Source organism: Dromaius novaehollandiae, chromosome 23 (genome assembly GCF_036370855.1).
Source record: "Dromaius novaehollandiae isolate bDroNov1 chromosome 23, bDroNov1.hap1, whole genome shotgun sequence".
NCBI classification, from domain to species: Eukaryota; Metazoa; Chordata; class Aves; order Casuariiformes; family Dromaiidae; genus Dromaius; species Dromaius novaehollandiae.
The window spans coordinates 8,137,880-8,155,861 of record NC_088120.1 but is presented as its reverse complement, the minus strand read 5'-3'; the positions used below and the strand labels follow the sequence as shown (position 1 = coordinate 8,155,861).

Below are 17,982 nucleotides of genomic sequence, written 5' to 3'. Positions count from 1 at the left end.
AGAGGCCCTGCTCTTCTAACGGAGACGTATGCAGCAAGCTCTCATGCTCTGAGCACCTGCCAACGCTGCCTCCTCAGGGCCGGATCCTGGCGAGGGGGAACTGACCCTACCCGACCACTGAGACAAGTGCCAGCTGACAAGGTAAGAGCAGAGGTTTCCCACTACCTGTGGGCAAGAGGGCACCTGGCTTCCTTAGAAAGGTAGATCAGGAGGAGGCTAGTGTGCTCCTGCTTCTCCGGGATAGAGGGAGGCTACAGCAGAGAAACCAGGGATAGCACGTAATTGTCCTGATGCAGGTGGGCAACCTGGACCCAGTTGTTTTTAGCTTCTGCCTCAGCAGTTCTTTCACCTGCCTGCTGAAGGTGTGGGCAGAAGCCCCTGTGTGAAAGGAGGAAACTGAGAGGTCCAGTCTACAAACAGGCAGTGGAGGCCTCGCATGCCATTTCCTCATTCCCCACCTGCTTGTCCAAGCTGGGGACCTTCCCCTGAGAACGGGCAGCGCCTCGCGTGGGGCGGAGAGGCCTGGGACGCAAGGAATCGGTGCAAACAGCAAATGGACAGAGCTGGGGGCTCCCCGCCAGCTTGCTCTAGGTTTTTGCCTCAAAGGGTATCAGGGCAAGCTCTTGGAGCCTCCTGCAAACGCTAATGCTCCCTCCAAAGGAGGTGCCACTGCCCCGGCGGAGGCTGGGGCTCTTGGGGACGCCCCTGCGAGCAGGGCTCAGAGAGGTGGCAGCTTGCTGCCTGGCTTGCTCTGGGATTGGCCTCTGGGGAGCAGTACAGATTTGGGAGGACTGTGAACAACTTTGTTGTTTTATTTTGTGCCGTATTATGGGCTCTTGGTAATCACCTGTCCCTTAGTTGCTCTGAAAGTCTTATTTGGGGGCGATTCTCTCAGTTACACCAGTGTAATTCCATGTAGTAGTGTTATTCCCAATTTCACACCAGCAAGAGTCATGTCGCTGGAAACTTTAGGTCACTTGCCATCAAAGGACAACAATAATGAATCTTGCTGAATTTTACAATGGCCCGTTTTATACTGGCCATGAACCTGTCCTAAGCTGCAGGCTGGGAACTGCCCTGGCTTGAGTTGTGCTTGTCTACACCATGCAAATTAATTTCCTTTCTGTTTGTGGGGTGGAGGCAGTGAACCAGGTACTTCTTCTGTGCAAGTTCTGGGTAAGCCTGGCTTCGTCAGATTTTAGATCACAGTAACTTCCCTGCGTGCAGGGAAACGCCAGTTGATTCACGCCAGCGTAAAAGCAGACACAGTCACCACCCCCTGCCACCCCTGCCGAGGGTGGGTGTTTTGCTGACTGGCTCAGTATCGCTCATCCCTTCCAGCAAAGGCGAGTTGCTGTAGAGGTTGCGTAAAGCAGAGCTCCCAAATATGTGAACGCATTCTTGACTCTTTGCCCGGAGCCCACCAGCTCCTTTTGAAGATTAAGATACGAGTGATGAAGGCGATTCACCTCTGACTGAACAAAGGTCGTGTGAAAGTATGAACCTGCTTGTGTTTTGCCAAGGGCTCGCGCTGACAAATGAGAGAAGCTTCCTCTGGAGCAGCCTCTGCTCTGGACAGTCAGCAGCTGGTTTGTGCTGACTCGAGTCAGAAAGGTTCACGTCAACCGGCTTGTAAAATGTACCTGGCGGGTGTTGGGGGAGGGTGTCTGGGCACAGGCGCGCGCCCGCGTTGTGAAGGTATGACGCACGCTCCACACGGGCACGGGACGCACGCTCCACACGGGCACGGTGCTTCGGCTGCACCGAGGCCTGACGCTGGGTGGCAAACCCAAGCGTCCATCCTTGAGCGAGCACGGCAGAAGTGTAGGATTTGCCTGCGTTGCCCTTTTCACATCCCTGTCTCCCTGCTCATGGTAGCATCTCCTAGGGGCTACCAGGGACTGTTTTGGTTTATCAGATGACAGCAGCAAGAGGAGTATTTTGCAACTTTCATTAATTGTATTAATTATTCACCATCAGTTAAACCGGAAGCTCTCAAGTCAACTTCAGCTAATGATCATCTTCCAATATACAGTGTGTTCTGAATCCCGCTACGAGCTCTGAACGATCAGGCGGCCAACCCTGACAGGCTGCAGACAGGACCACTTACTGCGAGGCAGCGTGTGCTTTGCAGAGTTTGAAAGACGTCTCGTCCGTGGAACTTCGCTCTGGTGTCTGGGTTCTCCTGCTCACAGCACTGGGACCCACTTGCTATCGTAACTGTAGATGAAGGAATCCTTCTCGAGTGTTCTGGGTGAATAAGCACCTACAATGAGAAAGATGCATTAAAAAAAGAGAAATATAGCTCATAGGCTGCTGAGTTTTGCAAGAGCTCTGGTATCCACAGCACTGGGTGGAGGGCTCTGCTGTTCAGTTGTACAAATAACACCCAGTTTCTATGTCTTTACCCATGTTTATTCATTCCTTGCATCACCACCCAAGCAGCTCTGAGAATCTGTGTGTGGTGTGGTTCTCCATTGACATAATGGGAAAAGCAGCATCCTGTGTTTTGTTAGGACACCCACACACCACATCTGGAGATGTCCTGGCACTGTGATGGATACCAGAGAGGATCAGAGACAGAGGGGGCTAAAACTTTTTCTGCATCTTCCTCACAATGTGGAAATCTTTAATAAGGTCAGTGAGGGGTCCCCTCTGCTCTTTCTCACCTTTCTCCTAGGTAATTTCTAGGACTGGTATTACTAAATTTCTGATTGACGGGACAGGTACCAAAACCCTCAGCCTGGTCAGCCTGTGTGATTGTCCTCATGTCTTCTACTGGAAAGGGGTGTTGGCCATAGAATTAGGGTTTAATGTTAAGATTCGGTGTTCGTGGACTTTGGGCTAGACTCACTCAGCTTTAGTATGTTGAAGGTTGTCTTGATCGTACATTTGCCTGTCACGCTCACTCCTGTGTAAAGGATTACCCAGAGTTCTTGGACACGCTGCAACATCGGCCCCAAAGCAGCCTGGGCGTCAATAACTAGCGAATAACCAGCCTCCAGCAAAGCTGCTGCTTTGTATCAGACACCAACCAATTTCATTGTGAAGAATGTGCAGCCTCCCTGCAGTTCTGCTGCTGTTCTTTGTGCTATAGTGGTAGAGAATACTCTGTATGTCCTTGGGGACAAGGGCTAAAGTCACCTCTAACCTCATAACTGGGAATTTTGAGTCAATGGAAGTTTCTTCCTCTTTTCAGGCTAGAGTTGAAAGGACATTTAAGGTGTTTTTTGGCAACAGAGAGAAGACTACAAGGACGGATATGTTTGTGATGATGGTGTCTCTTCGTCCTTTTCATGCACTAACATGGTATTGCATGGAAGGAAGAAAATAGGCTAGAAACACCATTCTTAACAATTCTGGGCCAGATCTTCAGCATGAATAAACTAGCCTAGCTCTGTTTCTTTAATTGAGACAGATCGATTCATGTTAGCTGGGGAACTTCTCCTAGCATAGCCCATAGAACAGCTTGAAGGGAGTTGGCATGTTTACATAGTACAAGTCTGGGATGTGATCTGGATTGGATACAGCTCCGGAAAAGCCCATTTGTGCTGCTGCAAGGGCTCTGGAGAGGCTGATGGCACCAGCATGTTCTCTAGTTGTTTGTGGCTGATACAATTTCTGCAGCGTTCGCTAGAAAGAATAGCAAAATTGCTATTATTTGCTTTTCCGGCCCTATGGTGGCCTCCCAGAAGGACTTAAGAATCTTAGAAGAAATAAATAAGGCAAGAAATATGAGTCGGACTGACTGAGAAAATAATGTTATTTGTGCCTGGCACCAATTAGCCAACAGGCACTGAGGGACATGTTCCACCCACGCTCAGCTGAGCCATTCCTCACTCTGTGACCAGCTCTGTATCTGTGCAGTAAAGGACTGGAGACAAAGGACAAAAGGAAAGAAACACAAGGGGACTGCAGCAGAGTTTGTCCCTGCATCTGCCTCTCTTTTATCGATGCTAATGTCCGAGGGACAAAATTTGGGCACACTTCCTCACGTGAGCCACCCTTTGCCATCAATGCAACAACTTGCACTGTGAGACTATCTGCAAGAGTGAGGCAGCCTGCCCAGTGGTTCATACTGGACAGACTGGTAGCAACTGTAACAAAGCATGTTGCTGTAAGTCAGTGTGGTGTGTTTAACCCATTCCTCTTTGAGGGTGGGTCCCTCCTCCCCCTTCACCAGGCATTTCCTGATTACAAGCTACAGGACGTGTTTCTTCTTTCAGAGTTATGTCTGGAAACCCTTGGGGAAGCCCATGGAGGAGAGAACAGCCAGACTGGTATAAAGCCAAGGAGACTCTGCGCTGAGATGCTCTGTAGCATTGCTCTCCAGGTGGGATATGGAGGCTTTCTCTACTGTAAAAAGATGCGCTTTTTTTCCCTCTCTCCCTGCAACTGCTCCTCTTTTCCACCAAAACAGTAAAACATCCTAGGTGAAATGTCTGTTGTACCAACAGCCAGAATTGTGTGATAGTTCTACTCATGCACCGTAACTCACAAAACCTGTTTGTCAAATGTGCTGAGTCAGTTGTATTTTAATGGCCTTTACATTGAAAACATGCTTTTTTCAATCTTGCCCTTAAAAATATTATTATAAAATATGGACCAGCAAGTCAGAAAGAGGTGGCAGTCAGGACTCTAGCTCTGCTTCTGCAATGTTGCTCCTGTGTGGCCCTTTGGAGACCATTTAGCCCAGATATGCAAAGATATTGAACCATCTAAAGGTGTCAGGAGATACCACAGTCTGATCTCATAAGGATTTAGGCACTTGGTGCCCATCATAAGCCCACTGTCCCCAGTTCACAAGAGGTTCTGTGTACTATGTCCTACTGAGTTTAGGTGCCTTCTGGAAATGGTGTGCATCTTTATGTGTCTTACATGCCTTTGCAGCTGGGCTCTCCTACCTTCTGCACGCTGTTTCCTTCCTGTTGAGTGCTCAATAGCACCGTACAGTCACCTTTGCAAAGTGCTTTGGTGCCTCTAGTAGTGAAGAACAATTTTCATTTTTACCTGGCCCAGGGAAACCTTCCTGTGATCCTCTGCCTGTCCATCGCCCTGTATTTGACACAAACGCAGCACTCGAGCAGTCCCGCTTTGGAGACCCTTTGCAGTCCACGAGGTCATACTGCCCAGGCCCAGGCAGAGGAGGGTCTTTAGAGGGTGGGATGGCTGGAGCAGAGAGAGTCAAGCAGAATTTCTGCCTGTCAAGAGAGAAGAGACTTGAGAAACTTGTCCTGAATTGATGGGGTTTTAATGTCTGGAAATAAAGGCTGTGGTTTCTGTTAAGTGCCCTGGGGAGGTGGATGCTTGAAGGTCCTAAGCCAAAAATCTTTGAGAAATGAACTGGGCATAAAAGGGTCCAGTTGCAATGCCAAGGACAGCTCACTTTATTTATTGCAAAATACAAGACTTGCCGGTTGTCCAGATCCTGCCCTGTTTCTGCAGAGACCTGGCTGCTCAGCTACTCCAGAGCAAGATAGCGCTGAAGCCAAGACAGCAATGCCAAGTGACTCTAGCTGGGAGTTCCTCCCACCGATTGAAACGGGAGAGGGCACAGGCTCTAACCTTGGCAGATGGGCGTGAAGTATTTTGGTGCTTTCTGATAGAGCAGACTGGCGATCTTCTCACCTCATATTTAATTTGCCCTTTGCTCTAGCCCTCTGTCCTTATCAAATGCCATTTGGCATTGCTTCTGTCTCTGCCTACAGCTTCCCACTCTTTTTTACAAAGCCCCTGTCGTAACATACAACTGCTGAGAGATGTAGTAAAGATACACCTGTTGGGTAAGGAGAGCCGTGGGCTTTCTCATGTTCTCAGTCTTTTCCATGGTTAGGAATTTATTGTTGATCTTAATCTTAGGCCAGGCAAAGTCAGTGCGTGGTGACAATAAATATACTTGAACAATTTGCTGATAGGCAGATTTATTTGTGTTCTCATACGATACCAAGGGAGAAGGAGGGCTTGCGGGAAGGGAGTTTCCTTTCATGCCTTTAATCCCCTGGAAACAAGGGGCAGAATGGGATACATGGGAATGGCAGTTCCAGCTTGAAGGAAGTACCTGACCTCTTCGCAAGCCTCTTTCGAGCTCTAACTCCCACCCTTAGCAGGGGCTGAGGAAATGTCCGTGCTTTACCCGTCAAGTCTGCTGAGATGGTGTTAAGTTTTTCCCTGTTCAGTTGTTCCCAGATTTGGGGCTCTGGGGCTGAGTTTAGGCACTGGCAACACAAAAGAAACACAGCCTAGTGCTCAAAGCCTCCGCCTGGGATATAAGAGCTGCAGGGTCTTTTTCCAGGTCATGTGTGCTCTGGCTTCTTGCTCTGTAAAATGGGGATAAGAAATTGCCCCTACATCATACGGGTGGTGCAGTATTTAATTACTGTTTGTAAATGTCTGAGAGATCCTATGATAAAGGTACCTCTGATACACTGCTCCAGGGTGTTATCAACCCACACTCCCCTTCAAGGCAATGCACTGCGACACTTCCATTTCTGAGCCAGTTCCTGTAAACCCTTGGCAGTAACTGCCCCTATCGGACTGTGTTATATAGTGGGACACTGTGGGATTCCTCTGCTATTTGAGGTATTTTCATATGTCCTATAAAAGTGGCATGTCTTCCAGAGCTGGACTTACCTGAAAGGAGTTTTCTTTGCTTCCTTCGTAGGTTTATGTGGCTGATAGGTCGCAGGCTCTGTAATGAATCTGCCCATCTTTGTTAGATGGGAGGCCCTTGATTTGAAGCAAGATGTTACACTCTTGGGAGACACCTTGATGGAGGAATCATTGATTTTGTAGCGATCTACAAAACAAACAGGAAAGGGATGTAAATACCGAACAAGGCCACAACAGTGGCACTGAGGAATGAGAGTGCATCAGTCAGTGAACGTAACAGAAGGAAAAAGAACCGGTATAACAGGATTGTGTGGGGAAATCATTTCTGGATTTAAAAAGTGCTGTCTGGGCAGAGCTTATTTCGAGGGACACTGATAAGGCAATGCTAAACATTGTCCTGAGCACAGGAACAAATGGAGATATTAGCAATTTTAAAGAATCAAACAAACAGGAGGAGAACTCGCACGTGGGATAACTCGTAAGATAGGTTACAAAGCTGGAGCCCTCGTGCTCCAGGTCTAAATCTCACCAGGCAATGGGCCAGGAGTAGACTTCTTTTACCGTTAGGGTACTGCGGAGCGGAGTATATTATGCACTAATGTGGCTTCTCCTCAAGCTTCTGGCATTTATACGGAGTTGTAGGGTGTTCTAGTGATTCCTCACGGCTACTCAAAACTGTCAGGATGGTTTTTGGATGGTTGTCTCAGCAGAGATCCAAAGGGGCCTACCCACAGCCCTTGGAAGGGAGACTCACTAGAGCCCTGACACTTGCTTAAACTCAGCATGCCTTAAGAAGCGCTGAGTGACCCAAATCTGTGTGTGATGGTGCTCTGCGCCTCACAGGATCAGACCCAGAATCATCAACAACATCTGTCCTACCAGCTCAAGGCTCACTTATGTGGAGAAGGCCATTTTCCAATTTTTTCCACATTTAATCCTCTTGTGGTTTTGGACACAAACAGGGCATGGGCAGAAACATTGTTGCTTTGCTTGCAGAAATCCACAGAGGTCTGTTTTAGGAAAAGGGCTTGTGAATACCTTTGAATTGACTTTACCTAGGGGTAATTACCAACAAAGGAAAACTCACATTTAAAATCCAGTTGTCTCCATTGTGAATGGTTCTAATGATACAGCTGTAGGCAGTATTAGGGCCAAAATTTGGGAGTGTTTACCAACTGTAGGTAGGTCTCCTTGTGACTGCCCAGCATGTAAAAGTTGCATTTACACAACAACTGCTGCTGGGGAGTTGAAACTCTTGCAGAAAATGTGGCTTTGTGCATTTAACTGCTGTCTCCAGACTTCTCCCACGTCAGCTCTACCTAAATGCCCGGCTTTGTTCGAGCCACTGACTGAGCCCAGAATTTGAGGTGATGCCGCCAAGACACCAAAGGGCCACCTGCACGACAGCACCTGAAAACCTCTGCAGAGCAAAGGGTACGTCTCCGTGGCTGTTGCTGGTGGGATGGCAGCAGGGGCTGATGGCTTTGAGCTAAGGACAACCAAAGAATCTGTATTTCAGTTTGTTCAAGCCTGCTCACTGCAGGTAACTGCTGGAGTGCGTGCGCTCGCCTGCAGCCTGTGCCAGGTGCAGTGTGCAGCACTGTCGTTATGCTGCTAGCAGTCCCTGAGCTAATTAACTTGGACAGAGGTGTCAAAAGTCGCTGGGGGGAGCAGGTCACACTGCTCTTGTAGAGTGCTCAGCTATCTGCCACAGTCACTTCCCTGATTGACACTGCACGCTATAGATCCTCTACAAAATATACATAGAAACACGTTTTATCCACAGCTCCTAAGGAGCATCAAACTCACAGTGATAACTGCTCTCCTTAAAAAGGCAAAAAAATGATGGTGCAAAGAATGGTGAAAGCTGGCCAAAATCTCAGAACAGATCAATGGTGAAATGGGACAAAGGAAAGACCCTTTAGGTTCCCAAGATAAAGTCTAACCTCCTGGCACATGCTCCAGCATGTAAAGTTATTTATCGATGTCTGTGCTGAAATTGATTTTTTTCTAAGCATGCTATAGTTAGGGAAGCTCTTAAAAATGTCTGATGGTCAAGGTTAATTCACTGATATAAGTGGAAGAGTCCAGTTAAAGCACAAGAACAGAAAGCAAGAAGACAACTGGATAAAAGATTCAAACATGAAAGACTGATCTGTTTTCCCTGTTTTCTTATTTTCCCTATGTTAAGTTGGTGAAATGCCTACAAAAGTCATGACAATTAACTGGCTTCATTTTAACATTGGGTTTGGTCCCAGAGCTGAAGACAGCTTAGAGGACAGCTTGAGACACTGTTTTCCTGTTGTTCAGCCATTTTTTTCCCAATTTTTCTTAATTTTCAGCTGTCGTTGCCTCAAGGGCAGATCCTTCAGTTCTTAGAAGTTTCTTTTTGCCTGAGTAAGAGCTATGACCATGTAAAAACTGCAGGTTTTGGCCTTCTTTTTCTTCTCAGATGTCTCTTTGTCTATAGTCATAAATTATCAGGCACTGCCATCTTTTAAATAGATAGTTTCCTGTTCTGCTTCTTGTAGGTTAGATATTATCTCCTACAGTAAATCATGAGTCAGTGATTAATTCAAGAAGGCTGTTCCCAGAAGCAAATTCTTACAATGTTAAAAATAATATGATGCGAATCCATTATACTATGATATAGAAAATAATTATGGCCTGCAAACTAGTTTAATCAACTTAGAACATGCTGGGGCAGATACTCAGCCAGAGTGAGTCATCGTAAGAAAGTTCACAGTCTCAGTGTTTAGCTGTACCAGTGAACATGATTACTCCATGTCAGCTGAGTCTCAGTAACTCTGTATATGTGCTCCTTGCACACCCAAAATGTGAGGTAAGACATGCTTGTTTAAAACACCTTTGCTGATGTTTAAACTATATCAAATTAATTTATAAGAGCATGAATTGCTTCAACAACATGCATGCAGCCAGTGAAGATGTCTCAGCTATGAGTGGCAAGCTCATTATTAAGCTTATTACATCGTGTCGTCTTCATTCTGTACTAAATGGCTATGCAAAGTCATCAAGTGTCACAAAGACTCAACATGTTTTACCTCACGGAACAGTGGATGTAACTTCATGGAGGTGCAGGTTAAGAGGGGAAGGCTTACTAGGAAATGAGTGCAATCTAAATAGAAGAGAGAGACAGTAGTCAAGAAGTCATGCTGTGCAGAAAAAGAAAAAGCTCTCTCTCAAGAGTAACAAAACAATCCAAAAGTAATCACAGCTATAGCAGGACACCATTGAAGGGACAAGGAAGTTCATTAGCAGTGCATATATTATTATAAATTATCTGATAACTGCTAATAACACTCTGTGTTTTGTTAAGATCTTCCATTTCAGTATCTCAAAACACACTGTGAATTGCTGTGGACTGAAGCTTACAACACCCCAATGAGGCCTGGTCACCATGGCATGGGTGGAGAGCTTCAAGCACAGAACAGCTAAGTGACTTACACAGGAGTGAATCAGCAGGAGGTTCAGGAACTGAACCTGAGGGCTAGGTCCTCAGCTGATATAAACTGGCACAGCTCCACAGTAAGTGGAAGGGCACAGTCAATTACATCAGTTGTACATATGCAGTCTGGATTTCCAGCTTTGAGGCTGAACCTCAAAACCCAGTACCTGTTAAAGATGTGAAACTCTACCCACCTTGAGCACCTCAGCAAAAGTCCCCTAAACCAACCAACACAGGTAGGATTTCTGGGATGAAAACTCATGGGGTGCTATGGAGTCTTTCAGAATAAAAACCAACGATGCGGCAAGAAGGACAGAGGTTGCCGCAGGCCTGGGTCAGGGATGTGTTCTCACTCCCTTGGTACTGGAGAGTTACTGCCTGATGTGTGCTCAAGGTTTGCAAAGGCTGGGGTACATCTGCAGCACAGAGCTGAGACTGCAGATCATGCAGAAATACCCAAGCCGGCTTCATGCTTATTGGCTTAGATACTGATGCCAAGCTAGCCGCAGTGGCACATACCTCAGAATAGTCAGGCATGGGATAAGTACTTGGTGAGCTAGTGCATGCCAAGCTTTGGGCTATTCTGAGAGCTGTACCCAAACTAGCTAGGTTAAACCTATCTCCAGTGTCTTCTGGGGTACAATCACACCCTTGTTCACTGCTTAGCTAGGAGAGATTGAGCTGTGCCTGCTGCAGTTAAGTATGTACTGACTGTGAAGATGTGGGACCAAGCCAATGATAACCAGTAGGCTTGTCCTGTTCCAGTCTATGCTAGATTACACCAGAACAATCACTTTCATGTATACCTCTGCACTTCACAAGCATTACACATAAGCTATGCCCCCCTTGTCCTTGCCTGCAACCTTCCTTACGTGGTATTGACCAGGTGCTGGCGTGGGAACTTTCTCAATCTTCCTAGCAATGGGTTGTTGAAACATGCTAGAGTTTCCCATGCTGAAGTCTTGCTTGGATTGAAAACATGACGGGATCCTATAGGCATTTGCAGCTGGATAGTTGGCGATTTTGCTGCATGCAATGCGTGCAACCTGGAAGCAGAGGGACCAAGGAAATTGTCAGTAGCTGAACAGGAAAGAAATTGGGAAATAACTGAGGCTTGGAATTTACCAAATGTAATTTTAAAGGACAAATCACCTTTTGCATTTTAAGGAGAGCAGAAACTGTGCTGCAAGTTCTATGAGATGAAACAGGGGGGGTCCACTTTTTCAGCTACTAAATATTGATTTCTTCTTCCTGGGGTGCAGGTGCTCATCAGCGTGCATAAGGTTTTTCACTTAAGTCTTGTGTTAGAACAGATCCTGAAGCTGTTCACTTTAGCCTCTTTCCAATAGCCTGGTACACTATTTTAACTGAGTCCACAAACTGTGTGTATGGATCCTTCTCTACACCTTTGTAACTTAACAACAGTTCTGTCAATTTTGCTTAAAAGGGTTCATCCAAAATTAAAATGACCACTCCTGTGCGGAATTGAATTTAAAAGGTAAGAGCACATGAAAAAGTAGCTTAGAATAGCTGTTGGAATTCAAGCTTAATTATAACTGTGTCTGTTAACAGTGAGAAATTATTTTCCTTCTTAGCTGGATTTTAGAAACATCCCCAATGCAACATTTAATAAGTACCCAAGACAAGGGGCAACAGAGGAGGTTAAAGACCAGATCCATAGTCCACTGAAGTCAATACAAAGGCATTAGCTGACTTCAGTGGCTTTGGAAATCAGTCTGAAATAAAGTGCTTCCTCTTACCAGGGAAGGAAAGTATCCAGTTCCTTTCTGAGACAACGAGGTGCTGTTGCTCTCTGCAGACTGATGAGTGACATTATAGACTCCTGGGCCTGGGGTTTCATTCTAGCAAGAGAAATATCACACATGGTGAGCAAGCTGAATTAGCTACCTCCTACCTCCTGCTTCCTCTCTAAGCTAAACATCTTCACTGTTTTCAGTCTTTATTGGGACTTTAATGATCATATCACATATTTCTAAATTGAATCTATTTCTCCCGCAGCCATTTTTTAGAGTTAGGGTGGCCACAAGTGAACACAACATTCCAGCTGAAAGTGTACTCACAGCATATATAATGGAATTATTATATTTTCTGTATCATTTCCCAACCCATCACTTGCACCATGAGTTTTCTGTTTTAATTGTAATTGTGCATTAAGGTAGATGTTTTCATTGTTTCAAAATTATAATCTTTTAATGCAAGTCTCCAGTTGCATGGAAAAATAAGCATTTCTGAGTATGAGGAAGATCAAATTTCCCTACCGTCTACCCGGCAATTTGTTTAGACTGGGAGCCACAGCAAATCTAAAATCTCACCTATAACATCTGAGTTGGACCTAATTAATTCAGCGTGTGGGCAGAATGCATTATTCGCAGTTACCACACCTCTCCCGACTCTGTTCTTTTTCTGGGCTTTTCAAAAAGAGAACTGGGTGGGATTCTATTTATAGAGCCAAATAAATCAAAACCAGCCTATGTTGTACATGATGACACCTCCAGCTTTTCAGGCGTGGTCCCGTGAAGTGCTGAATGCCTTTAGTAACATGATCTACTTCTGCCAATCCTAGAAAAAACAGTGGGATTTAGCAGATCTGGGATCATACAGGATGAAAAAGACAGCCCTTTACCAACATAAATGCTAGATGATGCTGGTATGTAGGATGGAAAGAATTGAGGCTCCTGACCTTTGAGAGCACGCTACCATTACGTGACCTTCACTAATTGTCTTGTCTGCCAGTTATGAACGGAAAATATTTTGGACAGAAGCCCAGAAGTGACTCCATTTCTGTTCTGATGATTTCAGAGTTGGATTCAGACAGTGATCAGATGCCCCCCGAAACAGCGTGGGCATAACACCGGGGGAAAGAGAACAGGCTTCATGGGACTGAAGAATAATGTTCTTTCTTTATACCACAGTGGGTAGTGGAGAGGAGGTAAGAAAGTATTTTGGGCACTGCCCCACTCCTGCAAAGACACAAGGTTGAATGTAGAAATCTGACTGTGTAGAAGTCTTTGCAGGATCAAGAAAGAGCAGGAAAGCCACAAGGTTAAAAGCATGGAAATGGGAGACTGCACAGGACAAGTACACGGTTGTTTGAAACCCAGCATCCAAACAGGGCTTGTGTTGATGGCCATGCAGCAGAGGCAGCCATGGAGTGACTTGCTCCCTCTTAAGAAGCAACCAGAAGCAGCAGGATCATCCTAGGGAGGAGAGTATCATTTGCCAGGCTGCGGCCATGTTGCGCCTTGCAAAAGAGGAGGCTGAAGGGAAGAATAGGTGGGAACGGGCAGGCAGTGCTGTCTACTGGAGAAGATGCTGTTTCGGGATTGAGGAAGCCTGGATACCTCCTGTCTCTGCTGTTGATTTATAAGATTGTGGGCAAACCACTTCACTAATCTGTTTTTCTCCTGCAGCAGAGTTGTTCTTTGCTATGTGCATGGACAGTACAAGTATAATGGGCTACTATAGTGCTAAAAATAATAAAATCCAAAAATGTGCCAGTTCCACCAACACTGGAGGAGCATTCCAAGGAATCAGATGCCATGTCTCCAGCATGCACAATCCTTGCAGATTAGGCCTTCCTCATAAAAATGCCACCTGAGTTAAAAGTGGAAAAAAAATCTTTTCTGCCTATTTTTCTGTGTAGGAAAATGCTACAGGATAAACTGAAAGCTGAGATATGTGATGCCACTCTGGGAGTTTCAGCAGAGCTGCTCAGAATTATACTACATTTCAGTTTTGCCCCCATGTGATAATTCCAGGATGCCAGATTTCCAGGAGGAGATTTCTGAACATGTGGTCTGAGGGCTTGTCCACGTGGAGCAATGGAGCAGGCAGAGATCCTGAGCTAGCTAGTGCTTCATGGACAAGAGGGCTGTGCTGAGGGAGGGAGGCTTGGTCTGATTTGCTAGAACTGGCTATTAAAATTGCAGTGAGTTTCCAAAGCAGCTGATAAAAAACTGCATCTGCCAGCTCCATTCCCTGCTGCTGCCCAGGCTTGGCTGCTGCTGCTGACCAGCCTGCTGAGGCTTGGACGGTGTCTCACACACAGCCCTGCCCCTCGCTCCTGGGCCCTACCCCATAAAGGGGAGTTACTACTTTGGCAGCACGTTCTTGATTAGCACCTTCTAGTATAGCACGTGTCAGGGAAACAACTACAGAGTCCTTCACCCATCCGCTGTGTCCAGCTCCGGGTTTGGTATGCCCATCAGCACCTCAGTCTTGTTGAAAGTAATTGGAGATTAGACATCTCCGTACCCTTGGAAATTTATGTCCTGCTAAAGTACCTGCACATCTCTGTGCCCTTTGAATGCTTTGAACTTTATTCTGGTGAATATAAGAGGGCACTGGGTACGAAGCAAGTCCACCAAAAATACCTTGCAAACTCCAGTGTTCTGATAGCCATAGGACTGTGTGAGTACAGCGGTAAACTGGCACAATTACAAAAGTGGGTCAACTCACCTGTTATGTATTCCAGGTCAGGTAGTGAGAAGCAAATAAGCCTAAATTACAAGTGGATAAACTTCAGGTACTGGCATTTATCCCTGACTACCCTACTAAAGGAATGTGCTCCAAAATGGGTTGTGCTGAAGAGTCAAGTGTTTTTGGTGGAGGAAATTAAGCAGCCCCAGAAACGTGCAGTGTTAATGGAACTAATGCTTCCCCTCCCCTACCTGATGCAGTAACTTTTCTCTAGGGATAAAGCTTAAGAAAAAATCAGCCAAGCCCTTGTGTAGCTTGTGGTTTGGCTTTCTGCCTGCTCTGCCCTTCAAGCAGGAAATTCTCAAAGGGAAGGGAGTGCTTTGTGAAGCTACTTTAAGACTATACCTCTTCTCTTTTAGTCAGAACTTAGCATCAGGTCATCTGGAACTTCTGGAAGCTGACCAGACAGACTGACGGCGCCTACAGAAGGTATTTAAGCAACTTCTCTACCTTGATCATTTTCCCTCATCTTTTGTCCTTTACATCCTTGATTGCTGTTATTCAATCCTGAGATAATACGCTCCTGATATGACTGAGATGGGAGAGACAAGCAAGGAGGAAGAGATCAAAGGAAGGAGAAGAAAGAGAAGATGCCAAAGGCAGAAGAAGAAAGAAGGAAGATGCCAAACACTTCCCTGATTTACCTACTTTACCTACCTGGTACACAAAATTACAGAAAATCTGAATACACTTAATTTTCAGAGTTCGGGGATTACCACATAGTCACCAGACAGCAGGAGACTGTCAGCAGGGGACAGGCATCCTCTTTTCACCAGCAGAGGAAGTAGCTTGAAAGCTGGATCCAGGAAGCACAGGAGGCCCTTGGCACCTGTGACTGCTGGCTGGACTTAAAAACAAACCCTGCATAGTGCAGGCTGGGAAAGCACTATGGTTTTATAGTATCTTTCTGCTTCCCTCTGCTGGCCAGACAACAGATGTACCACTGTAATTCCTACAAACCAGGAAACGACAGGGGTGAAGAATATCAAAAGATGGGAGGGGTCATATTCTGCTAACATTACACAAGCATAATGCTGAGTTAACTCTACTGATTTCTTTGAATTTGCTCCTGAATTTCAGGAGGGATGCAATATATATGTATGTGTCCTGGAGAGCTCTGGAAGATTGGAAATGGGGCTGGGGCAAACCTGGGGGGGTGAGAGATGGGGAGAAGGTAAAGATGAGGGTACAACATGTGGGGTAACTTCAAGGTTTAAGCCAATAATACTGTTTTACCATTCTCGCCATACAGTTATCAGTTGTGTCTACAAAGCTAATTTAAGAGCCTTGATCTACATTTAGTTGCTATTCTTGGTTACAAGACAGGATCATTATGAGTTGCAAAAAAAATTCAAAACAAAGACATAAACTTCAAACATTTTGTTACTCACCCGGTTATACTGAAATCTCTTTGATTGAGAATTAAATCCCTTTTTTTCTGAGTTAAAGACTACATTTGAATGGTATTTATAAGGACCGGAGGAAACCTTGAAACCTAAAAGGAACAGCCAATGAAAAGAAAATTCTGAATATGGAGATACAGGAAACATGTAACTGCAACACCAGCTTTCATATTAAATAAGATGTGTAAGTTAAAGGCAAATAGAACATTAATGCAGTATTCAAGTCAAGAAATCAGCAGCAGTCATTTCTGCATTTAATTTCCCTGTGTTATTTAAGAAGCAAGGGGGAAAAAAAGCGCTTTGAAGCACTTTTGTGTTGATGAAGGGGCTTTAAGGGTGACTCAATGCAGTTAATTAACTTTTGCGGCACGTCCTCATTTACAGAGTCAGGCATTTTAGCAACTCACTTCATGGGGTTGACCCTCTCTCACACCTAACGTCTCAGGAAAGATGCCAAGCATCCCTCGTTCCTGAAGAGCTCGGTCAGATGCTAACCTGCCCAGTTCCTCCCAGGAAGCAACAGGCTTTGCAGGCCTGGACTCCAAAGGCCTTGGCTTGGCAGTATTGTTGAGGCAGAAGCTGCGAGCTTTTCAAATCGCATTGTCTCTCACAGACATATCAGAAAAAAACACTGGTGCCTCATCTACTTGAGACTTGGTGTTATTACTACCAGTCATGGAGCCGTAGCAGCAATAGTGCAGCAACAGGAAATTTTAAATATAAGCTCAGTGAAAATGTAGGCATGCTTCTGACCAGGGACAGAATATGTCCTGAGATAAGCTCTGCAATGAGTGGGAAGGTTAGTACTGGGAGAGATCAGAGTAATTGCTAGAGAAAAGGCTCTCACATTATAGTGCTGCTCTTTGGAAGGACAGGAGGTGGTCAGGGCTACAAGAGCAAGAGAGCAAACAGCAAACTTTCCACTGCCTTGAGAACTAAAGGGTTATGATTTGATGGCATTTCTTAATCCCTTGGGCTGGTTTAACTGTCCCCAAGGAGAGCAATTTTGGACTTGGGCCTGAAACACCTATAACTGGCTATGGCTATAAACTGATCTGGATGTCACTTCCTGTGATTGGTTTCATTAATGAATCTTTGCTCTGCTTTGAAAGAAAAATATTTGCATGGTTCAGCTATTCCTTCTTCAGCCGTGAAATGATTGTTAAAGCGTGGTTTTTGTTCACTATATTGTACTGTTTGGTGCTTTTCTGCTCAAGGTACCTTCTTTTCTTTCCGAGTGTCCAAGAGCATCAGAGAAGAGGCTCTTACAGCAGGTACCCATGTTACAGAGCTATGGCTACATCAAATGCAGCATCTGTGCAGCATCGCCATTCTGCTTCTGAAACATCAATCAGAGATACTAACATGCAGACAGAGCTTGACAAAACCAGGTGGGTGCTCTCACAGAGATGCAATGCCAACACGCCGGCCATCACCTTTCTTTTCTCCAGGAGCGATTCCATGGACCTTTGCAGTTCGGCCAGACTCGGTGTTCAGGGTGGCAGGACCGGTGCCAGGGGCGTCCACCCTTCAGCGAGGGGAGCCTGAGGGGCGAAGGGGATGAGGGAGGCGACTGCTGCCGCCGCGGCGTGTTCTGGAGAGGGAGAAGGGCTTCGCTGAAGCCCGTTCGCGCACCTAGAGGCAGAAATGGCGCCCGCCAGAGGACGTGGGGCCCTAGAGGTGGCGGAACAGGGGCCAGGGCGGGCCTGGCGCCTTTGCCTTTGCCAGGCCGCGGACAGCAGCAGGCCCTTGACGCCGGGCTCCCGCCAGGGCACCTCCCGCACCGACCCGCCCCCCTGGCGGGCAGCGGTGCATGCCGGGAACGGCGCTACCTCTCATGGCGGCGGCGCGGTGCACGCCGGGAGAGGCGCTGCCCGCCCAGGTGAGGCGGCGCGGTGCACGCCGGGAACGGCGCTACCTGCCGAGGGAGGCGGCGCGGTGCACGCCGGGAACGGAGGCCAGGGCCCAGCTGGGACGCAGCGGCGCCCGGCGGGAGCGGCCCTA

The 17,982-nt window shown here is 46.4% G+C and overlaps 1 protein-coding gene across 1 annotated transcript; it reads right to left on the bottom strand.

Moving 5' to 3' along the window:
• Positions 1–1,937: 1,937 nt before the first annotated feature.
• STPG1 (sperm tail PG-rich repeat containing 1) lies at positions 1,938–17,826 on the bottom strand. Its single transcript, XM_064524891.1, has 10 exons — positions 17,415–17,826; positions 17,200–17,317; positions 15,967–16,070; positions 11,836–11,937; positions 10,948–11,121; positions 7,504–7,664; positions 6,829–6,851; positions 6,631–6,796; positions 5,011–5,201; positions 1,938–2,266 (listed from the first exon to the last, which is right to left on the bottom strand). Exons 2-10 carry the CDS (start codon positions 17,258–17,260, stop codon positions 2,190–2,192), a joined length of 1,059 nt encoding a protein of 352 aa, XP_064380961.1. The 5' UTR covers positions 17,261–17,317; positions 17,415–17,826; the 3' UTR covers positions 1,938–2,189.
• Positions 17,827–17,982: the final 156 nt, after the last annotated feature.

What these genes read in the sequence shown, in the direction of transcription:
- STPG1 (XM_064524891.1), bottom strand. Translation starts at nt 17,260, where the DNA reads ATGGGTACCTGCTGTAAGAGCCTCTTCTCTGATGCTCTTGGACACTCG. An exon ending in ACACTCGGAAAGAAAAGAAG is followed by an intron (nt 16,071 to 17,199) that starts GTACCTTGAGCA and finishes TGTTCCTTTTAG; the next exon opens with GTTTCAAGGTTTCCTCCGGT. An exon ending in AAATGGCCTTCTCCACATAA is followed by an intron (nt 6,852 to 7,503) that starts GTGAGCCTTGAG and finishes CTCATTCCTCAG; the next exon opens with TGCCACTGTTGTGGCCTTGT.